The sequence below is a fragment of the Aotus nancymaae genome, unplaced genomic scaffold, assembly GCF_030222135.1.
Source record: "Aotus nancymaae isolate 86718 unplaced genomic scaffold, 86718_ANA_hifiasm-v0.15.2.pri h1tg000124l, whole genome shotgun sequence".
NCBI classification, from domain to species: Eukaryota; Metazoa; Chordata; class Mammalia; order Primates; family Aotidae; genus Aotus; species Aotus nancymaae.
This window is the reverse complement of record NW_026988539.1, coordinates 2,062,405-2,085,352: the sequence shown is the minus strand read 5'-3', so window position 1 is coordinate 2,085,352 and position 22,948 is coordinate 2,062,405. Positions and strand designations below refer to the sequence as shown.

The window sequence follows — 22,948 nt, the reverse complement described above, 5'->3', positions numbered from 1 at the left end:
TTTTTTTTTTTTTTTTTGAGACGGGGTTTCGCTCTTGTTACCCAGGCTGGAGTGCAATGGCGCGATCTCGGCTCACCGCAACCTCCGCCTCCTGTGTTCAGTCAATTCTCCTGCCTCAGCCTCCTGAGTAGCTGGGATTACAGGCACGCGCCACCAGGCCCAGCTAATTTTTTGTATTTTTAGTAGAGACGGGGTTTCACCGTGTTGACCAGGATGGTCTCGATCTCTTGACCTCGTGATCCACCCGCCTCTGCCTCCCAAAGTGCTGGGATTACAGGCGTGAGCCACCGCGCCCAGCCCTGCGATTTTTTTTTTTTAAGATAGAGTCTCTCTTTGTCACCCAGGCTGGAGTGTAGTGGCGCAGACTCAGCTCACTGCAACCTCCTCCTTCTGGGCCCAAGTGATTCTCCTGCTGGGTATTCTGAGTAGCTGGGATTACTCAGGCGCCATCACACCCGGCTAATTTTTGTGTTTTTAGTAGAAATGGGGTTTCACCATAATGGCCAGGCTGGTCTCGAACTCCCAAGCTCAGGTGATCCGCCCGCCCTGCATTCCCAAAGTGCTGGGATGACAGGCCTGAGCCACCGCGCCCGGCCAAGGCTGCGAATTTTATTGTTCCTTGACATCCTCAAGGGACACCCTGATTTCGAGTCAGGGAGGCTGGGGAGGAGGAAGCGTCCAGCCCAGTGGGGTGGACCCGTCAGAAATGCTCAGAAGCCGGGGCTGAACTTCCTCTCCAGCCTCCTCCAGAGGTCACAGGGCACCACCCACTCCCACTCACGCCACCCACCGGGTCCTGAGGTGACTCCAACTGGACAGAGATCAGTGGGGGCCAGGCCGGTGTTTGGCGAGCTGGAGCCCCGTGGGGATGGCTTATCTCTGAGCCCAGATGTGCCTCCTCCGTGGCTCCCTCCTGGGACATCCCCACCCCAGCCCCAGTGAGTGCAACTGGGCACGTAGAGACACACAGCCGGCCACCGGCAGGAGGCTGGCACCCTTCGTGGGGCGCACTGTACCTGGGGAGCTTCAGCCCCTCCGTCTGTGGCTTCTTTTCTTTTTTAGACAGGGTTGTAGGGCGCAGTGACTCACAGCTGTAATCCCAGCACTTTGAGAGGCCGAGGTGGGCTGATCACGATTTCAGAAATTCGAAACCAGCCTGGCCAACATAGTGAAACCCTGTCTCTACTAAAAGTACAAAAAAATTAGCCAGGCATGGTGGCATGCGCCTGTAATCTCAGTGACTTGGGTGGCCGAGGCAGGAGAATCGCTTGAACCAGGGAGGCAGAGGTTGCAGTGAGCCGAGATTGTGCCGCTGTACTCCAGCCTGGGTGACAGTGCGAGACTTCGCCTTAAAAAAAAAAAAAAGAGACAGGGTCATCCAGGCTGGAGTGCAGTGGTGCAATCATAGCTGACTGCAGCCTCTACATCCTGGGCTGAAGTGATCCTCCCGCCTCGGCCTCCCAAAGCGCTGGGATTACAGCCATGAGCCACCGTGCCCTGCCAGCCCTCTCTGGTTCCTCCTGGTGTAGAAAGGAACAGAGAGAAAGAGAAGGAGAGACAGAGACAGAGGGTATGAGAGACGGAGAGGGAGAGAGACACAGGGAGAGGGAGACAGAGAGATAGAGAAACAGAGACAGAGACAGAGACACTGAGACAGAGAGAGACAGGGAAACAGAGACAGAGGGAGAGAGAGACAGAGAGCCAGAGAAAGACGAGAGACAGCTGACGTGTTCCCGACCTGGGAGTGCAGGTGACCGGCTGCTGGCTGCGTAGCTGCTCTCCTTAGCACTTCTCTGTGGGTTGAGGACTTTTCAAAACCAATACTTGGGGAAAAAGAAGCCTCCTATTCCGTCAGGACTCGTCAACAACACGCCTTGAAAAACCCAGAAGTCAGGCCAGGTGCGGTGGCTCACGCCTGTAATCCCAGCACTTTGGGAGGCTGAGGCGGGTGGATCACGAGGTCAAGAGATCGAGACCATCCTGGTCAACATGGTGAAACCCCGTCTCTACTAAAAATACAAAAAATTAGCTGGGCATGGTGGTGCGTGCCTGTAATCCCAGCTACTCAGGAGGCTGAGGCAGAAGAATTGCCTGAACCCGGGAGGCGGAGGTTGCGGTGAGCTGAGATCGTGCCATTGCACTCCAGCCTGGGCGACAGAGCTAGGCACCGTCTCAATAAACAAAAACCAGAAGAGATATTTTTCTAAGTTATTCATGGTGACAGCAATAAAACAAACGAGGTCAGCTGCTGACGCTCGGGGGGGACCCAGTTACCTCTCTTTTTGATGTTTTTTTTTTTCCTTTATTTTCATCTTTCGGACAGTCTGTCTGTTGGCTCAGGGGAGAGGTTCCACTTTCAGAGTCCCGTGGAGACAGGACCCACGTGCCTGCGGCCAAAAGTTTCGGGGAGAAGGATTATGGAGGCCTCAGGTCCATGTGTAGAAATCGTCATTTTTCCAGGAAAATACCAGCTGGCTTGGGGAGGAGCCACGGAGGTGAGAGGGCGGCTGCGTCTGCCCGGGCGCGCCCGGCCATAAAGCCCAGCCCGGTGCCTGGCTGGCTGGGCAGATGACCCGGCCTCCTGCTTCCAGGGGTCATCCGGACTCCAGCCCACCCAGCCTGCCCCAAGAAGGGCCCCCCAACCCCCACGTGCACCCTCGGCGCAGCCCCCCCCATTCCATCACCAGGGAGGTGTGGAATCCGCCATCCCAGCTCCTCCCCACAGGACGGGGTCTCCTCAGCTGCAAAACAAACCAGGAATTGCTTCTCACTCAGTTCTGGGGCCCAGAAATCCGAAATCAAGATTGGGTGGGACTTGACTCCCTCGGGAGGCTCGGGAGGACCCTTCCTGCCTCTCCCAGCTTTGGGCAGCTCCCGTCCCCCCATCACTCCAGTCTCTGCCTCCACCTACTGGGGGCCTCCCCTGGGTTCTTTTCCCCTCCGAAAAGAACCCATGTCGCCTGGGCAATCCAGATGGTCCCCTCTCAGGACCCCACTCAGCCACGTCTGCAAAGGCCCTTTCTCTTTTTTCTTCTTTTGAGACGGATTTTCACACTTGTTGCCTGGGTTGGAGTGCAATGGCGTGATCTCGGCTCACCGCAACCTCCACCTCCTGGGTTCAGGCAATTCTCCTGCCTCAGCCTCCTGAGTAGCTGGGATTACAGGCACGCGCCACCATGCCCAGCTAATTTTTTGTATTAGTAGAGACGGGGTTTCACCATGTTGACCAGGATGGTCTCGATGTCTTGACCTTGTGATCCACCCGCCTTGGCCTCCCAAAGTGCTGGGATTACAGGCATGAGCCACCGCGCCCGGCCCCTTTTTCTTTTTCTTTTCTTTTTTTGTTTTGAGACAGAGTCTCCATCTGTTGCCCAGGCTGGAGTGAAGTGGTGTGATCTCGGCTCACTGCAACCTCTGCCTTCCGGGTTCAAGCGATTCTCCTGCCTCAGCCTCCCCAGTAGATGGGACTACAGGTGCCCACCACCAAGCCTGGCTAATTTTTGCATTTTTTTTTAGTAGAGATGGAGTTTCGCCGCGTTGGCCAGGCTGGTCTCGAACTCCTGACCTCAGGTGATCCACCCGCCTCGGCCTCCCAAAGTGCTGGGATTGCAGGCGTGAGCCACAGCGCCCAGCCTCATCAAGGCCCTTTTCTAAACAGGACCACATTCACAGGTTCTGGGCGTCACACTGTTTGGGGGTCGCCGTCCCGCCCAGCACACCCATCTCTGCGTGGACCGACCTATCCCCGGCCTCGGCCCTCCCTGTTTGGGTTCCTGACCTTGGCCGCTGCCTCCTCATGGACACCAGTCAGTCACGTGGGGACCCACACGGTGCCCTTAGGGTGAAACCCGCACTCCTCCCACCAATCACTGGGGAGTGTCTCAACCACCTGGAAAGTGGCTAGAATTCAAAGCCAAGCCTCTCAGAAAAATGCACAGGAAAAATTCAGAATGGGGTGCGGCAGCTAACAACCTCGGGAGGCTGAGGCCGACCCTCGTCGCCCTGGAGTTTGAGATTGGCCTGGGCAATAAGGAGGCTCTAGCTCTACTGAAAACAAAATAAAAATTAGCCCCACGTGGTGGCTCACGGCCGCAGTCCCAGCTACTCTGTGGATGAGGTGGAAGGCTCGCTGGAGCCCAGGCGGTGGAGGCTGCAGTGAGCCGTGATTGTGCCACTGCTCTCCAGCCTGGGTGACAGAGCAAGAGTCTCAAAGCAAAAAACAAAAATTGTTAATTAAGGGTTGGGCGTGGTGGCCTGCATCTGTCATCCCAGCACTTTGGGAGGCCGAGGCGGGTGGATCAGTTGAAGTCAGGAGTTTGAGACCAGCCTGGGCAACGCGGTGAAACTGCGTCTCCACTAAAAATACAAAAATTAGCTGGGCGTGGTGGCGCGTGCCTGTAGTCCCAGCTACTTGGGAGGCTGAGGCAGGAGAATGCCTTGAACCCAGGAGGCGGAGGTTGTAGTGAGCTGAGATCACACCCCTGCACTCCAGCCTGGGTGACAGGGCGAGACTCCCTCTCAAACAGGAAACGATTAGGAATGGCCAGAGCAATTGCACACTGAATGGAAACACAGGATGGCCAGGAGCCGGAAGGGAGCAGCCGCTTGGAGAGGGCTTACCGGCTGCAGGCACTGCCCGGGCGAAGGCTCGGGACAGAGGGCCCACGGAGGTAGTGGGGCCAGGCCTGAGGGCGGCTGGGAGGAGTCTGACTGCTGGAACAAAGAAGGAGGAGCTTCGGGCTCCCCTCCCGAAATCTCACACTCTAGCCAGGCTGGAGTGCAGTGGTTTGATCTCGGCTCGCTGCAACCTCCGCCTCCCGGGTTCACGAGATTCTCCTGCCTCAGCCTCCAGAGTAGCTGAGACTACAGGCGTGCGCCACCAGGCCTGGCTAAGTTTTGTATTTTTAGTACAGATGGGGTTTTGCCACGTTAGCCAGGCTGCTCTCAGGTGATCCACCTGCCTCTGCCTCCCAAAGACCTGGGATTACCGGCGAGCCACTGTGGCCCGCTGTAACCAGGGCAGGCATCTCCCTTCAGGGCGGAGCTGAAGAGTGAGGCTGGATGGAGAAGAGAGAGTGGCCCTCGTCACACTTCTGTTTGAGAAAGATGTCCGGATCCGAAATCTCCTTCCCAGAGAAGCTCCAAGCCTCAGAGGGCAGAGGCAGGAGAACCAGTGAGAATCCTGGGTGTTCACCTGCCTGCCGCCAATTCAGGGCACCCGGAGGGCCAGCAGGGGCAGAGGAGACAAGGGGAAGGGCAGGGGTGCTCGCTGCCAGGTGGGGGAGGCGGCCGAAATCCAGGCCGCCCAGTTACACTTGCGTTTCCAATATGCAACAGATAACGTTTAGTATGAGTATATCCCATGCAGCATCAGGGATATACTTACACTAATACATAAAAAAAAAAAAAAACACTGCCTTTTCAAAATCTGAGATTTAAATTAACTGGGGCCAGGCGCGGTGGCTCATGCCTGTAATCCCAGCACTTTGAGGGGCCGAGGTGGGTGGATCACTTGAGGTCAGGAGTTCGAGACCAGCCTGACCAAGATGGTGAAACCCCGTTTCTACTAAAAATACAAAAATTAGCCGGGCGTGGTGGAGAGTGCCTGTAATCCCAGCTACTCTGGAGGCTGAGGCAGGAGAATCGCTTGAACCCGGGGGGCAGAGGTTGCAGTGAGCTGAGATCACACCACTGCACTCCAGCCTGGGCAACAGAGTGAGACTCCATCTCAATAAAAAAAAATAAATAAATGATAATTAATTAATCACTGTGTAGCTCCTATTTTTATTTGCTAAATCAGGCCACCCTACGAGGGGTGGTCCTGAAAAGCCTCTCCTATGGAAGCAGAAGAGGACTCTCGGACTGAGCAGAGCAGGGGAGTTGTTTTTGGGGGGTGGGGGGCAGGGGGAGTCCCTGGCTCTGCCTGTGGGTCAGAAAAGGCTTTCCAGGGACAAGACCACAAAACGGGGTCTTCAAGTCTCAAATCAGTCACAGGCTTTATTTTGTAAACAAAGACCAAGTTCCCAGACCTGACCTCAGGCCAGACTGGCGCCTTGCCAGGGGAGGGCTTAGGAGGGGGCAGGCGTTGGGCCAGGCCCCGTGCTTGTTTACAGCCCTGGAGGGGCTTTGAAGCCAGCTGGCCCTGCTGGGCCTCATCCGCTGTCTGTCCTCATTCCGCACGTAGCTTCAGACCCCCACGGAGGACCTTCCAAGCCTGTTGCCAGGTGGGAGCTCTTTGGCGCTGGGCAGTTCTGAATCTCCCGACCCTTAGCCATCCCTGGGAGGGGGTCTCCCAGAGTGAAGCCCTCAGCCCCAGCCCCCTTTATCACAAGTCCTGGGCCTCTGCCCCCCATCGCCTCTGTCCAGCATCTTCCTGCCCTGGCTGGGTCCAGCCTCCTCCCTGGATGGGGTTTCTCCGCCCCTGCCCACCCTGTGCTGCCCCTCAGTTACCCACATCACCGTAGTTTTTTTTTTTTTTTGAGACGGAGTTTCACTCTTGTGTGAAACCCCTAGGCTGGAGTGCAATGGTGTGATGTCGGCTCACTGCAACCTCTGCCTCCCGGGTTCAAGCGATTCTCCTGCCTCAGCCTCCTGAACTACAGGCACAGGCCACCATGCCCGACTGATTCTTTTGTATTTTTAGTAGAGATGGGGTTTCACCTTGTTAGCCAGGATGGTCTCCATCTCCTGACCTCGTGATCCGCCCACCTTGGCCTCCCAAACTGCTGGGATTAAAGGCGTGAGCCACCTCGCCCAGCTACCTGGTCGATAGTTTTAAGCATTTTCACAGATTGTGCAACCAACATCACCATGGCCACTTTGAGAGCAATTTCATCACCCAAAAAGCAGCCCCATCCTGGTCAGCCATCACTGCCCTTCCCCTCTCCAGCCCCTGGCGCCTATGTGTACCCTCCCTGTTTCTGTGGATGGGCCTGTCCTGGACATTTCATAGAAATGTGATCACACACTGTGTGGCCTTTTCTTCCTTAATTTATTTAGTTTTTTTGAGACAGAGTCTTGCTATGTTGCCCAGGCTGGAGTGCAGTGGCTATTCACAGGCTCGATCCCACTACTGATCAGCACGGGAGTTTTGACCGGCTCCGTTTCCGACCTGGGCCGGTTCACCCCTCCTTAGGCAACCTGGTGGTCCCCCGCTCCCGGGAGGTCACCCTACTGATGCCGAACTTAGCACGGACACCCGATCGTCATAGCGCACTACAGCCCAGAACTGCTCCAGCCTCAGCCTCCCGAGTAGCTGGGTCTACAGGCACGCGCCACCGCGCCCGGCCGTTTGTTTTTTGAGATAGGTCTCACTCTGTCGCCCAGGCTGGAGTGCAGTGACACGATCTGGGCTCACTGTAACCGCCTCCTCCTGGGATTACAGGTGTCCACCATCAGCCCCGGTTAATTTTTGTATTTTTAGTAGAGATGGGGTTTCTCCATGTTGGCCAGGCCGGTCTCGAACTCCTGACCTCAGGTGATCCGCCCGCCTCGGCCTCCCAAAAGCAACCACTTTATTTATATAACTATGCCCAAATGGTGGAGAGACGTTTATACAAACAAATTGTTCATTTTTCTGAGATTCAGATTCAAATGTTTTTTGTTTTTTTTCTTCTTTTTTTTTTTAAACAAGAGTAGAGATGGGGTTTCACCATCTTGGCCAGGATGGTCTCGATCTCTTGACCTCGTGATCCGCCCGCCTCAGTTTCCCAAGACTCTGGGATTACAGACGTGAGCCACAGCTGCCAGCCCGCAATTCACCGAACGCACCGCCCTGCACTCCGACTTTGAAAGCAGAGAGGAAGAAATGCGCATGCTCCAGTCGCGTCCCCGCAGGCCCCTCCCGTTTCCTAGCAACATCGCGTCACGTGCGCCGGCGGCCGGCTTCCGTAGCGGGAGCCTGTGGGAGCTAGCGCGTGCGTGTGCGCGCGTGCGCAGATGTGGCGACCGGCATGCCCCGCGCGCGCCCCGTCCCTGCGTCGCCGCCGTGCGTGCGCGCGCTCGGCCCGCACCTCCCCCGCCGGTTCTTATAGCGGCCGCGGGCGGCGGCGGCGGCGGCAGTTGGTTGCGGCGGTGCCGGCGGGGACGAGGTGTCATGGCGGCCGCGCGGCTCGTGCTGCTGGGGTTCGCGCTGCTGGGCGTCGACGGAGCCTCCGGGGCTGGTGAGGACTTGGCGGGGGGCGGCGGTGCGGGCCCGCGGGGGCCGAGGCTGAGGTGCGGACCCGAGGCCGACGGGAGCCTGGGCCTCGGCGCGGGGCGGTCCGGCGGAGGAAAGGCCGGCCCGGGGGTTTCCCGCGGCAGCGTGGAGCCTGCGGGTGAAGCCCCAGCGTTTGAGGGGAACTGCGGGTCCCTCCCGGGGCTGCCCGCCCGGCTCCTGGGCCTCTGCGTGGGCTTGAAGCCGCTTGCTTGGCGGCGGGAGCTGCGGGGTTCTGGCCGGGCCGGTCTCGCTCTGGGGACAGAGCGTCCTGCTTTTCGGCGGCCGCTCCCCGGCGGAGGTGGAGGATCTCGGGTCAGCCCGGGGCAGGGCGGTCGCCAAGGGGGTCGCAGGTGCTCTAACCGCCCGTCCCACCGCACAGAAGGGAGACCCGGAGCTTCGGTGAGCGCCCCCTTTGGCCTGGAGCCGGGGGTCAGGGGCCGGGGTGGTGCTTGCCCGGCGCGTCCTGCGAGGACCGGCCCCCCCCACCCCCGGGAGCGTTAGGGTCAGAGACCCCCCCACCCTGGGACTCTCCGGGGCCCCCGCAGGGCCCGTGCTGCCTGGAGCGGTCATCTTGGCGCCCTCATCTGGAGAAGGGGCTTTTGTCCTCCAAGTTCACGCGGAGGCTCTGAGCCGGTCAGCCCTCGGGATCGGGAAGGGATTATCGTTCTTCGCGGGATTAGGCCCTGGCGTGCTGCCTCGGGTGTGCACCTGCCCCCGGCTGCTCTCCCGCACTCTTCAGCCCTGGCAGGCTGCTTCCTCGAGGGGCCCTGCCTGGAACGGAACGCAGAACCTCCCTCCAGAGGCGCCTGGCTTCGGGACACGCAAGGAGGTGGTCTCTGGATGCCCCTCCTGGTTTTACAGGCGAGGAAACTGAGGCCTGTGGGGAGCTCATGTTCCAAGGTCACAGGGAGCGCAGGAAATAGTGAGAAAGTCGTTTCTAGCAGACTCTTGACAGGGCATTCGGTTTTCAGTGCTGTTGGCAGGAGGGGGCCCTGTGTTGGGGGTGGGCAAACGTGGTTTGGAGAGTGTACTTGGGAAACGGATCGAGGTGTGATTTTTCTAGGAGAAAAGCACGACAGCCTTTCTTGCTTGTGGGGGCAGACTGGCTTCCTTTACTGAGTTCCTCATTTGGTTCTGGGTTAAAGATTTATAGTGACCGGCTGGGCTCGGTGGCTCATGCCTGTAATGCCTGAACTTTGGAAGTCTTAGGCGGGTGGATCACGAAGTCAAAAGATCGAGACCATCCTGGCCAGTAGGGTAAAACCCTGTCTCTACTAAAAAATACAAAACCTAGGCTGGGCGAGGTGGCTCACTTTGGGAGGCCAAGGCAGGCGGATCACCTGAGGTCGGAAGTTTGGGACCAGCCTGATTAACATGGAGAAACCTTGTCTCTATTAAAAATACAAAATTAGCCGGGTGTGGTGGTGCATGCCTGTAATCCCAGCTACTCGGGAGGCTGAGGCAGGAGAATCACTTGAGGCAGAGGTTGCGGTGAGCCGAGATGGGGCCAGTACACTCCAGCCTGGGGGACAGAGCGAGACTCTGTCTCAAGGAAAAAAAAAAAAAAGAAGTGTTGGAAACAAGGTGCAGAGCCGGAGGATCTGGGCTCCTGAAGGGTCAAGAACAGGGCTTTGAGCCTCTGTCCTGGGCATTGAGCTGTAGGGGCCTTGCCTTGGGCAGGGGCTGGGGAGGGGCTCCCTGTTGTAGAGGCTTTGCCGGCGAACTCCTGACCCACTTCTGAGATTTCATCCTCACCAAAGTGGCCCTTTATCGAATGCCTCCTGGGCAAGGGCCTGGCCTCAGCACTGTGGCCAGCTCTCTGGGGAGACAGATAGGAACCCACTGGGGAGGTGAAGGCTGGAGATAAGCCCACCCTAGCCCTGTGGAAACGGCCTCAGTGTCGGGAGCCAGCCGGGCTTGACCAGGTTTCAAGCATAGCACGAGGTTCCCACATTGAGCTAATTTGACAGCCAAGTGGGTGAAAGACCTTTGGTCTCTCCCTGCTGAGTAGCGTGGTTCACGGTTTTGTTCCTCTGGTGCTCAAGACTGAGAATCGTTTGTCCTCAGCAGAAAGCTTAGCATGGGGCTTACTGACCAGAGCTGCAGCCTGGGAAGCAGGTGGAGTCTGTGATGCTGGGAGCGCTGCTGTGCAGGTGTGCGTGTGTTCGCGTGTGAGTGTGTTCGTGTGTGTGTGCTCGAGCACACGTGTGGGGGGTGGGACCTGGGTCCCCGTCCTCAGAGCGTCTCTGTGCTTTTAACAAACGCCACCTTTGCAGGGGACTGACTCCTGAAGACCCGAAGGTCTGGGCCACACAGCCTTGTCCTGCGTGGGGTGGACACTGATGTCTGCTCTGTGTATTTGTGACCCTGTTTGCCTCTCCTGAACCTTGCTTCAGGGGCCTCTGGGGCTTGGGTGGGGCAAGTGCCTGAGGTTTGCCGTCCATGGCTCCTGTGGGCTTGTCAGAGACTGGAGGGCCTGGGTGTGCCGGCTGGGTTCGGAGGGCGGAGGGCTTCACCCCTGAGCCTCCGATGGGAGGAGTGGGAGTGCCTGACTGCAGCAGGTGGGGATGGGGGGAGGGGGGAGGTGCCTGCAGACGCCTCCCAGAGCTGTTTTCTCTGGCTTCTGTCAGAGTGCTGCAGTGGGTGGGGAGGAGGGCGGATGGGGGCGGGCGGCCGGCCTTATCCTGTGGGGCTGCTTGTGTACCACGAGGCCTGCCTGGCCCTGAGCCCTAGCCTGGCTGCCGATTGGGCAAGGAGGCGGTGGCTGTTTTTAGATGAAGGTGACTTTACTTGAGAACATGGGTTATGGATCATGGGCCAGAATCTAATGCTAACCTTTCTGGGGCCTGTGGCTGAGGGTCAGGCACTGCCCCTCCTAGTGCTCCTGAGTGGAGGCTCCTGGCACTGCAGGCGGGTTGCCCGGTGGGGTGGGGGGCTCTCCAGTGTCCCCAGGAGCCTCTGTGGAGGCTTTCTCTTCCTGCGGCCCACACGAGCGGCACTTCAGTACACAGACACCAGCGCCATCAGTGTGCGGAGGGACCACGGGCGGTTGTTCTGTCCAGAGCCTTTTGGTCCCTTTGGGAGTGACGCTGTCCACCCGCCGAGAAGGTGGCGGACCCAGTGGCAGCACAGTCACCGGTGCAGATGTCCCCTCAGACTCTGAGGCACAGGCTGGCTCGGTTTCCCACAGGACGCCTGGGCATTCCTGAGGCTGGAGGCTGGATCACGGGGACTCTTCAGGGCCTGGGGGGAAGGTGGGTGGGGGCAGGTTGGCCGCAGGCCGCCGGGTCCTCCTCTCTGCCCCATGCCTCGGCCCTGCCCCGCCTGAAGGTGGGGTGTGTTGTTAGCACCCCAGGTGAGGACGGTGAGGAGGATGTGGAGGGCAGCCTCGCAGGGCCGGAGGAGGAGGAGGAGGGGGAGAGGGGCCACTGTGGGGCTGGAAGGAGCTTGCCAGCTGGGCTGCCTCTGATCCCCTCGCCCGGCTCTGCACGTCGCTGCCGTTTTGCAGTCTGGGAACTGTAGGTTACCAGGAGGGGACCATTTGTGAAAGTGGCGCTGCCAAACGTTGTTAATTGCACCTGCCTGGAGTTCACCTCAGGAGGTCAGATGTGAACATCCCCTGTCCCTGGGGCCTTGGGGCCCGTGACACGTGCGCTGCTACGCAGCCTCGGAGTCGTGAGCGTGTGTGTGCGCCTGTGTGGTGTGTGTCTGTGTGTGGGTTGTGTCCACCTGTGTGGTGTGTGTCTGTGTGTAGGTTGTGTCCGCCTCTGTGGTGTGTGTCTGTGTGTGGGTTGTGTCCACCTGTGTGGTGTGTGTCTGTGTGGTATGTGTGCACCTGTGTGGTGTGTGTGCACCTGTGTGGTGTGTGTCTGTGTGTAGGTTGTGTCCGCCTCTGTGGTGTGTGTCTATGTGTGGGTTGTGTCCACCTGTGTGGTGTGTGTCTGTGTGATATGTGTGCGCCTATGTGGTGTGTGTGCATCTGTGTGTGGGTTGTGTCCACCCGTGTGGTGTGTGTGCACCTGTGTGGTGTGTGTCTGTGTGTGGGTTGTGTCCGCCTGTGTGGTGTGTGTCTGCGTGTGGGTTGTGTCTGCCTGTGTGGTGTGTGTCTGTGTGGTGTGTGTGCGCCTGTGTGGTGTGTGTCTGCCTGTGTGTGGTGTGTGTCAGCCTGTGTGGTGTGTGTCTGGGTGTGGGTTGTGTCCGCCTGTGTGGTGTGTGTGCACCTGTGTGATGTGTGTCTGTGTGTGGGTTGTGTCTGTGTGTGGGTTGTGTCCGCCTGTGTGGTGTGTGTCTGTGTGTGGGTTGTGTCCACCTGTGTGGTGTGTGTGCGCCTGTGTGATGTGTGTCTGTGTGTGGGTTGTGTCCGCCTGTGTGTTGTGTATCTGTGTGTGGGTTGTGTCTGCCTGTGTGGTGTGTGTCTGTGTGGTATGTGTGCACCTGTGTGGTGTGTGTGCGCCTGTGTGGTGTGTGTCTGCCTGTGTGTGGTGTGTGTCTGTGTGTGGGTTGTGTCCACCTGTGTGTGGGTTGTGTCTGCCTGTGTGGTGTGTGTCTGTGTGGTATGTGTGCGCCTGTGTGGTGTGTGTGCACCTGTGTGATGTGTGTCTGTATGTGGGTTGTGTCCACCTGTGTGTGAGTTGTGTCTGCCTGTGTGTATGTCTGTGTGGTGTGTGTGCGCCTGTGTAGTGTGTGTCTGTGTGTGGTGTGTGTCTGCCTGTGTGGTGTGTGCGCGCCTGTGTGGTGTGTGTCTGTGTGTGGTGTGTGCGCGCCTGTGTGGTGTGTGCGCACCTGTGTGGTGTGTGTGCACCTGTGTGATGTGTGTCTGTATGTGGGTTGTGTCCACCTGTGTGTGAGTTGTGTCTGCCTGTGTGGTGTATGTCTGTGTGGTGTGTGCGCGCCTGTGTAGTGTGTGTCTGTGTGTGGTGTGTGTCTGCCTGTGTGGTGTGTGCGTGCCTGTGTGGTGTGTGTCTGCCTGTGTGGCGTGTGTCTGTGTTTTGTGTGTCTGCCTGTGTGGTGTGTGCGCGCCTGTGTGGGTTGTGTCCACCCGTGTGGTGTGTGTGCGCCTGTGTGGTGTGTGTCTGCCTGTGTGGTGTGTGTGCGCCTGTGTGGTGTGTGTGTGCCTGTGTGGTGTGTCTGCCTGTGTGGTGTGTGTGCGCCTGTGTGGTGTGTGTGTGCCTGTGTGGTGTGTGTCTGCCTGTGTGGCGTGTGTCTGTGTTTTGTGTGTCTGCCTGTGTGGTGTGTGCGCGCCTGTGTGGGTTGTGTCCACCCGTGTGGTGTGTGTGCGCCTGTGTGGTGTGTGTGCGCCTGTGTGGTGTGTGTCTGCCTGTGTGGTGTGTGTGCGCCTGTGTGGTGTGTGTGTGCCTGTGTGGTGTGTGTCTGCCTGTGTGGTGTGTGTCTGCCTGTGTGGTGTGTGTGCGCCTGTGTGGTGTGTGTGCGCCTGTGTGGTGTGTGTCTGCCTGTGGTGTGTGTGCGCCTGTGTGGTGTGTGTGCGCCTGTGTGGTGTGTGTGCGCCTGTGTGGTATGTGTCTGCAGACGTGTGTCCTTGCATGCATGTGTTGTAGCGGTGCCTGGGAGCCTGACCTCAGAGGGTGTTCTAGGAGGGGATGCACAGTCCTGGCGGGAGTTGCAGGTGGATGGGGTTTGCCCATTCCCCGTGCTTCCTCTGGGTGTTCTAAGAGGGGCTGCACGGTCCTGGCAGGAGGTGGCGCAGGTGGGCGAGGCATGTTTACCCTGGGTGTTACAGGGAAGGGCTGCACAGTCCCCATGCCCGCTCCCCGTACTTCTCCTGGGCGGGGCAGTTCCTGGCAGGCGGGTGCCAGGCACAGTGGGAGGGTCCGTGTGGATTCTCCTGTGCTCCTTTCAGCTCTGGGGCCTTCCCTTCTGTTTTGAAGGGAGGAGTGGCGAGGGGCCAGAGGTAAGGGCCCCCGAGGCCCTGCCGGCTCCGTCTTACCAAACCCTCTCCTCTGGGTGGCCGCCCTGAGATTGCTGAGGACACAAGCACTTTCCACCCGCAGGCCGTCCTAACAGAGCCTGAGTGGGGCCTCCTGGACAGAGCCCACCTGCCCCTGTGGGCTTTGGGATTTGCTTTTCTCAGCAGCTCACTGGATCTCTTGGGTCGGGGTATTGGGCAGAAGGCAGAGGACGCTGCCCTGGGGAACTGCAGTCTGGAAGTTGGGACAGCCATGCCCACGGTCCTCTGACAGAGTGGCCCTTGGGGCTTAAACTCCTGGATGTTCTGCCCAGTTTCATGGGTTTTGTGTTTTAAGCTACGTGTGATTCTTCATTTGTGCCATCAGAAGCCAGTGTGGCTGCTGGGAGGGTGGCTGTCGGGGGGACATCCATGGTGGCTCCCACGGTCTTTCTCATGCGCTGCGCTTTGGCAGCCCAACCCTGTCACTCTCCCACAAGCTGACAGGAAGCAGCTTCCCCCAGCCCTGGCCGGGAGTCCCATGGGCGAGGCCTTCTCCAGGGCGGCACTAATGAAGCCCCACGCCCGCTCTCCCCGCAGCTGGCTTTGTGCGGGCTCCACTGTCCCAGCAGAGGCGGGTGGGGGGCCGTGTGGAGCTGCACTGTGAGGCTGTGGGCAGCCCGGTGCCGGAGATCCAGTGGTGGTTTGAGGGGCACGGTCCCAACGACACCTGCTCCCAGCTCTGGGACGGCGCCCGGCTGGACCGCGTCCACATCCACGCCACCTACCGCCAGCACGCAGCCAGCAGCATCTCCATCGACACGCTCGCAGAGGAGGACTCGGGTACCTACGAGTGCCGGGCCACCAGCGACCCGGACCGCAACCACCTGACCCGGGCGCCCAGGGTCAAGTGGGTCCGCGCCCAGGCGGTGGTGCTAGTCCTGGAACGTGAGTGGCGGGCGCCTCCCTCCCCGCCTCCCTCGGTTCCCTCCTGTGCCACTCGCCCTCGGCTCCTGCTGGTAGAACCCAGATGCCTCCTGCCCCTCTCTGCCCCACTGGGCCCACCGCTGGGACAGAGGGGCCCGGACCTGAAGGGGTGGGCTCGCCCTTGACCGCCAGCGCTGGGTGGCCTGGCTTGGGGCGGGTAGAGCTCTGCCCTCCAGCAGGTGGGTCCTTGTCCTCCCTTGACCCTGCGCTGTCTGTGCCGCCGTCCCTCTCTGCTCCCCCGGGGCACCTGCCTGGCTCCTTCCCTGAGCCTGCATCCACACTGCCAGCCTGAGGGGCCCTCCAGCCTCGGTCCAGGCTTGCTGCCCTCAGAACCTTGTGTGTCCTGCTCAGCGTCTTGTCCTAAGGGATTTTCACATTCAGTTCCTAACCGGAACGTTGTAAATTAACCAAGAGATTTGCTCGGTGGGGATTGGCAGGAGAACCGGGGTGCTCCCAGCGCTGCTGCATTGCCATCGGCCTGGAACCAGGGGTGTGCATGGGGTCACCTGGGTCCCTCCTAGAGAGGTGCCTGGGAGCCCATCCAGGGGGCAGGTCTCCACCAGCGGGCATCTGAGGGGCCGTCGAAGGAGGCAGCCTTGGCCAGGGGGCGATGTGGCTGTTTTTTTCAGACAGGAATTTCCAGTTTGTGCTGGGGCTGCTCAAGAGCTCTGTGCCCTGGTCCCTGCTCAGGGACGGGTCGGGTGCCTTGTCTGTCCCTACCCCTGGGGCTCAGCCTCCTGTGTCTCTGGACAGGAGCATCACCGGGTGGGGCCTTAGCCCGGGACCCACCAGCTGCCGGCAAAGGCGCCTTCCGGAGGTGCAGCCAGACGTTCCCCTTGGGGTGTCAGGGCCACGGTGTAGTTTCAGAGCTGAAAACAAGGCGTTCAGCGGGGAGCTGCGGGTTCCCGGGTGTCAGGCAGGCAGCACGGGCTCTGCTCCTCCACTCTGTGCCGACTGCGTCTCCTCGGGCCTCGCAGCTGGGGCAGTCTCCACTTCCGTAGAAAACGTCGGCTCCAAGACGCTCCTCACCTGCTCCTTGAGTGACAACGCCACGGAGGTCACCGGGCACCGCTGGCTGAAAGGGGACGTGGTGCTGAAGGAGGATTCGCAGCCCGGACAGAAAATGAACTTGGAGTGAGTGCCGGACCCCGCGACACCGCTGCGAGCCCTTCTCACAGTGCTCTTGCTGCCAGCGGCCTCTGTGGGCCGTGAGAACAGGCTCAATCCAGGCGGAAGTTAGGGATGAGACCTGCTCAGACCCCAGAGGGAAGCCCCAGGGAGGGTCCTGAGGGCCGCCCCGGGAGCTAAGCTGTTGCTCCCTCGCCAGGTCCTTGGCGCATGCTTCTGACACAAGAGAGCGCCACCCTGAGGCCTGCCCTGCGCGGACCCCAGATGCCAGCCACCCTGGCCGGAGCCTCGTCATAACCGGGCGGGGCGGCCCCGGGAGCACAGAGCGTTTTGTGTTCCGGCTCGCTGGGAAGATGGTCACAGGGTGTGGGGTGCAGAGTAGGGACCAGAGGTGTGGGTGCGTCGGTCCAGGGGCGGGGCCATCTCTTTTCTCACCTCTTCCCGTGGTGTCTTGCCAGCCTGGCTCTCCCTGGGCCTGCGGGAGACCAGGGCTTGTGCTGAGGTTCAGACTTGCTTTTTCACTGGACCCCGGGTCCTGGGAGGCGTCCGGCAGAGCCGGTGCGTGGCTCACCCGCCTGCTGTGCTTGCAGGGTGGACCCTGATGACCGCTGGGGAGAGTACTCCTGCGTCTTCCTCCCTGAGCCCACGGGCAGGGCCAGCATCCCACTCCGAGGTGAGTCTGAGGCCAGGGCTGCCGGACACCGCCGACTGTCCACCGCCCGGAGAAGCTGGAGGGGAACGGCCTCTCCTGTGGGCCCTGCGGTTCCAGGCTCCTCTCCCACCCTCCTGTCAGGGCCCCCCCGAGTGAAGGCTGTGAAGTCGTCGGAACACATCAACGAGGGCGAGACGGCCGTGCTGGTCTGCGAGTCCAAGTCTGCGCCTCCCGTCACCGACTGGGTGTGGTACAGGATCACTGACGCTGGGGACCAGGTGAGGAGCTGAGGGGCCAGGGCTGGGGGTCCCGGGCTCAGCCCTCAGGACCAGGTGAGGGGCCAGAGCTGGGGGTCCCGGGCTCAGCCCTCAGGACCAGGTGAGGGGCCGGAGCTGGGGGCCCCGGGCTCAGCCTCTCTGTCCTTGATCCCCCTAGGTCATCGTGAACGGCTCCCAGAGCAGGTTCTTCGTGAATTCCTCGCAGGGCCGGTCTGAGCTGCACATCAAGAACCTGAACATGGAGGCCGACCCCGGCAAGTATGCGTGCAACGGCACCAGCTCCGAGGGCACCGACCAGGCTGTCATCACACTGCGCGTACGCAGCCACCTGGCCGCCCTGTGGCCCTTCCTGGGCATCGTGGCTGAGGTGCTGGTGCTGGTCACCGTCATCTTCATCTATGAGAAGCGCCGGAAGCCCGACGATGTCCTGGACGGTGAGCCTGAGCCCCCTGCCCACATGCCCTGCTCTTGGGGCCACCCCTGGTCAGTCCCTGGAGCTCCACTGCTGACCCAGAGCTTGGGACCAAGGAGCCCCAGGCAGGGAGTTCCTGGAACCCTGAAGGAAAGTGTGGGGTGGAGGGTCCGTCCCGGGGCAGCTGCGGCTCAGTGGGCAGCGGGCTTGGACCCGGGAGGAGGGAGCGGCCCAGCTCCGCCCTGCAGCCTCACCCGGCCCTTCTCTCCCTCACTTGGCTGCAAGCTGGCGTCCTCCATGGTAAGCCAGCCCTTGCCGCTCCACTGGACCTTGAGGCAGCTGCCAGGAGCCTGAGGCTGTGGCACCAGGGAGCCCTGGCCCCTGCACGATGGGGCTTGGGAACCCGACGTCGGCCCAGGGTTCCGGCAGTCCCTGCCCTGCCTGCCGCCCCGCGCAGCTGTTCTGCCCCTCGGGCTGCATGTGCTGGGGCGAGGCCTGTGGGGCCTGTGGTGGAGGCTCCTGGAAAGCGCTGCGGGGCGGGGTTGAGGCCCACGCATGGGGCCGAGACAGCTCTCCGTGGGGAGGGGCTCAGAAGATCCGCATGGCTGAGGCTGATGAGCTGCCTGGAGCCACCCCTGGGGACACCGAGGGCTGGGCCTGCAGCACAGCTGCCTGAGTGGGGCCAGCGCTGACAGGCCGTCCTCTCCTCTTTTTCATGGTGGCCGTCCCTCTTCAGATGACGACGCAGGCTCCGCACCCCTGTAAGTCCTGGCTGTGGGGCTCGGGGGTCCTAAGGAGCCGCTGGCTGCTGCCCCAGGCCTTTAAAACACAAAGGCAGACCCCCCCCAGGCTTCAGTGCTCAGGGGTCCCGGGGGCTGGGGGCGGGTAGCGGTGACTCGTGGGGGACACCCTCTCACCCGGCCCCTTGTGCCCCAGGAAGAGCAGCGGAAAGCACCTGAATGACAAAGGCAAGAACATCCGCCAGAGGAACAACTCCTGAGCCAGGTGTGGTGGGTGGAGCCAGGGATGGTGGGTGGGGCCGGGGCAGCGGGTGGGGCCGGGGCGGCGGGTGGGGCCGGGGCGGTGGGCGGGAGCTCCTCCCATGGGCAGTGGGTTTGGGGTAGCGGTGGGCTCCTGGGTCCCGCCTGTGGGTTGCTGGGAGGGTCCACTCTGAGCGCCCCTTCCCTGCCCCCAGGTGGCCCAAGGACGCTCCCTGCTCCCATGTCTGCTGCAGCTGGAGCCCACTCCCAGTGCTTGCAAGATTCCAAGTTCTCGCGTCTTAAAAGAAAACCCACCCCATAGATTCTCACCGTACGCCTCCTCCTCTCCTTTTTTTTTTCTTTTTCTCCCTTACAAAGTAGGGTTCTGTTCATTCGGGATTTTGTTCTTAGGTTTTTCCTCTTTAGCTGTTTGACGAGAGCCCAGGGAGTTGCTGCGGTCCCGTCTGTGGCTCTGAGCCTCTGGGTCTGAGTCGTGGGGGGTGGGAGGCACTGCTTTCCCCACCGGCTCAAGTCAGTGCCAAGTCCTTGCCCTTCGCGGGAGGTCACAGGTCACCCGAGGACCCGCGTCCTGCCTGTCTGAAGCCAGTGCTGTCTGGTTGCACCTTGCGCTTTGATGTTCCATTTCCTGAAGGCCACAGGTCTGTGTGTGACTCAGCCTCAGGGACGACTCTGACCTCTTGGCCACAGGGGACTCGCCTGTCCACACAGACGGCGACCCTGTCCTGGCCTCAGGTGACCCCCAACCCCCCTGTGTCTGTGCGTCTGGGGCCGGCTGTCTGGGCGGCTCTGGAGGGGGTTTGCCGGGGAGCTGGTGCCGTAGCCAGGACTCCAGAACCGTAGAAGCCCCTCCCCAGCTCGCCCCTCGGGCGGCCGGCTCTTCACAGCGCCAAGGCTCACGTGGGAACCCATCCCACCCACCACCACAATAAAGATGCCCCACCCTCACCCTCTCCTGGCTCCTGTCTGTGCCTGTTGGGGTTGGGTCGCCCCTGGGCTCTGGTGGTCACAGCAGGGGCCCATCCAGTGCTGAGATTTTGCAGCGAGCACAGGTCTGCTGAGATCCCGGTGGGGGCCGGGATGCTGAGGGCACGGGCTGGACAGGGCCTGAGGCTGTCAGCAAACTTGCAAGGCGGCTGGGACTGCCTCAGTGCCTGAGAACCTCGTAGAGCGTGGGCGCTGACTGGAGCCTTCCCCGAGCCTGTTTTTCTTCTCCGATGGAGGCTGAGGTTTTCTGCTGCCTGCCCTACCCGAAGCTGTCCGCATCCATCCTCCTGGGCAGGCTGCTCCAGCAGGGTCCGGGGGGATGGTCCTGGTGGCTCCTGGAGAGCAAGTGTGTGAAGCTGGGCCTGAGGCTGAGCCGCCTGGCACCTGCCCCCAGCACACGGAACAGACACGGTTGCCGGGCTGGGGGGGACCAGGAGCATGGAGCCGCGGGGTCACCAAGGCACAGGGCCAGTGAGCGGGTCTGGAGGGAGGTTGGCAGATGCTGTCAGCCTGCAGCACTGGGCCTAACTCTGGTCTCAGCGGGGGTCTCGGGGTAGAGGTTGGCAGAAGACGCTGGGTGGGTTCCCAGGGAAGCCGGGGGTCAGGACAGGACGGCAGCGTGTTTCAGTGTTGGGGAGATCTGGCATTTTAATGTCACAGAGGCTGAGAAACATGGTCCACAGCCTCGGGCTTTACACGGCTGTGCCAAGGGCGGCAGCCCCTCCTAGCACTGATCCCGCGTGCTGGGCCGGCTTCTGGAGGCGAGCAGGGGACGTGCGGGGCCCGCACCCGAGCCACGCTCTGGGGCTGGTGCCGCACAGCCTTGGAGGAGCTGAGGCCAGCACGGGGTCCCTGGCGGGGTTCTGCAGCCAGGCCCTTCCCACCGGCTGCCACCAGGCGGCGCCACACGCCCACGCTGAGCGAGGCCAGAAGGTCACGGAGCCCTTCTGCCCGGGCAGCCTGGCGGCCCCTCCTCCTCAGCAGGGACCTGGAGTCCCAGCACCACCCACTGAACGTGTGCTCAGTGACTTGTGGATAGGGGTACTCACCCTGCGTTCATTGATTAGGCGCTTGTAGTATACCTGGGTCGAGGTTGTGCATGGACAACAGGCAGACGGGTCCAGTGGGGTGGAGACGGTGCCAACAGGATGACTGGGAAGGGTCGCATTGGGTGGGCATCACCGGGCACGCGGCGCAGATGGGCCGCTGGCTCGGTCTCCCCCCACCTCCCTACCGGGGCCCAATCCTCCCCAAGGGTCCCAGGCTCTGTCCATCTTCTTGCTGCACCCCCGGCCCCAGGCGTGGGCCCACGGTACCTGTGGACGCCTCGTGTTCTGTACCGGATGGAAGGTGCGGGAGTTACAGGTCAGGACAGCCTTGGGAGACGGACGGGCTTCCCCGGGTGCCGACCAGCAGATGGGCCTGGGCCCCTGCAGGTTCATCCCCCCAGAAAGCAGCCACTCAGACCCAGGTGCTTCCTTCACCGTTTTTCTTTGCACACAAAAATACAAACCTGATTCGCAAAAGCACAACCAGTCAGCGTGTAGCTTCCACACCAGCCCTCGGCACTAAGCGTTCTTGTGCATGCAACAAGCATTTAGTGAGCGCCTGTGGCGTGCAGCCCCGTGCCCGGCGACAGGTGTTTAGTGAGCGCCCGTGGTGTGCAGCCCTGTGCCCGGCGACAGGCGTTTAGTGAGCGCCCGTGGTGTGCAGCCATACCCTGTGACAGGCATTTAGAGCACCCATGGTGTGCAGCCGTGCCCGGTGACAGGCATTTAGCGAGCACCTGTGGTATGTAGCCGTGCCCGGTGACAGGCATTTAGCGAGCACCTGTGGTATGCAGCCGTGCCCGGTGACAGGCATTTAGCGAGCACCTGTGGTATGCAGCCGTGCCCGGTGACAGGCATTTAGCGAGCACCTGTGGTATGCAGCCCCATGCCCAGTGACAGGCATTTAGCGAGTGCCTGTGGTGTGCAGCCCCGTGCCCGGTGACAGGCATTTAGCGAGCGCCCGTGGTATGCAGCCCTGTGCCCGGTGACGGGCATTTAGAGCACCCATGGTATGCAGCCGTGCCCGGTGACAGGCATTTAGAGCACCCATGGTATGCAGCCCCGTGCCCAGTGACAGGCATTTAGCGAGCGCCTGTGGTGTGCAGCCGTGCCCGGTGACAGGCATTTAGTGAGCGCCTGTGGTGTGCAGCCGTGCCCCAGCATGGGGTGCAGCGGTGGATGTCCACCCCATCACTGGGTGTTGGTGGCAACTCAGGCCTGCCTTGGTTTCCCCAGAGGTGAGATGGAGAATCACAGAGGAACACGAGTTCATTCATGGGCTGGACTCCACCATGAGGTGGAGCTGCCTGTCCCTGTCTTGGGCTAAGTAGCCTCTCCTCCCTCTTATCCCCCCACCCCAGTTGGAGCCCACAAGGACAGGGCCTGCCGGGCAGGAAGGTTCCCAGCCCCCCTGCCCCTCCACTCTGGGCTGCGGCTCTAAGCAGTATCTCCACTCCAGGGGCCCATGGTGGACAGTGACACCTCCGAGGCCTACAGTGGGGGGGCCTCCTCTCCTCGAGGTGGAGGCAGAGCTGAAGGGCTAAGGGCTGCTGGGATGGAACGGGCCTGTGCAGAAAGACGTCAGTCTTCCCCCCGTCTTTCACCAGGCTCCTGGGGCAAGGTGAGCTCAGCAGGGAGAAGGAAACTGTGTGAATCCCGGGCCGGCGAGATAGGGCAGCACCCTCATGGCAGACGCTGCAGAAACAGGCCTAGTCAGGGGCCCTCAGGACCGTGCCGTGGCAGGGATGGAGCTTGTGTGTGTGGCTGAGACTGGAGCGTCACCGTCTTTCCTCAGCCTCTGGTTCCTCAGCTGTAAATTCCGGCCCAGGCCTGCCATGCACAGTTCATCTATTTTATTAAAAAAATTTTTTTGAGACAGGGTCTCATTCCATCACCCTGGCTGCTGTGCAGTGGTGTGATCTCGGCCCACTGCAGCCTCGACCTCCTGGGCTCAAGCGATCCTCCCACCTCAGCCTCCCGAGAAGCCCAGACCACAGGCACACGCCACTCCACCTGGCTCATTTAGTATTCATCGAGTTGAACAGCGGATTTTCCAGGCTGGCTCTGTGCCTGCCCTGGCCTGATTTTGCCTTCCTGGTCTTAAACTGCTTTTCACTCAGAAGGCCCCATGATTGTGTAAGCTCCCAGGGCTTCCGAGCTGGACCTGTCCTGCCCAAGTGGGAAATGGAGGTCCCAGGCTGGTAAATGCAGTCAACAAGCCTGAGAGAGGCTGCAGGGGGTGGGGAGGCTCAGGCAGGAGGGGTCTGGGGTCTGCGTGTCCCGGGCCAGTGACCCAGGCACACAAAGGCCAGAGGTGGGTGGGGGAGGGGTACAAACTGCAGGAGGGATGGGGCTTTC

At 60.9% G+C, this 22,948-nt stretch overlaps 1 protein-coding gene across 2 annotated transcripts; it reads left to right on the top strand.

Moving 5' to 3' along the window:
* The first annotated feature begins 8,086 nt into the window (after positions 1-8,086).
* Positions 8,087-19,507, top strand: BSG (basigin (Ok blood group)). Of its 2 annotated transcripts, XM_021676839.2 has the most exons (9): positions 8,096-8,162; positions 14,700-15,047; positions 16,064-16,220; positions 16,805-16,887; positions 17,008-17,144; positions 17,302-17,578; positions 18,293-18,317; positions 18,493-18,561; positions 18,752-19,507. In XM_021676839.2, the coding sequence occupies exons 1-8, from the start codon at positions 8,096-8,098 to the stop codon at positions 18,554-18,556; spliced, it is 1,158 nt and encodes a 385-aa protein (XP_021532514.2). In that variant the 3' UTR covers positions 18,557-18,561; positions 18,752-19,507. The 2 variants fall into 2 exon arrangements, with proteins under 2 accessions (XP_021532513.1, XP_021532514.2); XM_021676838.2 differs by lacking the exon at positions 14,700-15,047 and having other exon boundaries at positions 8,087-8,162.
* Positions 19,508-22,948: the final 3,441 nt, after the last annotated feature.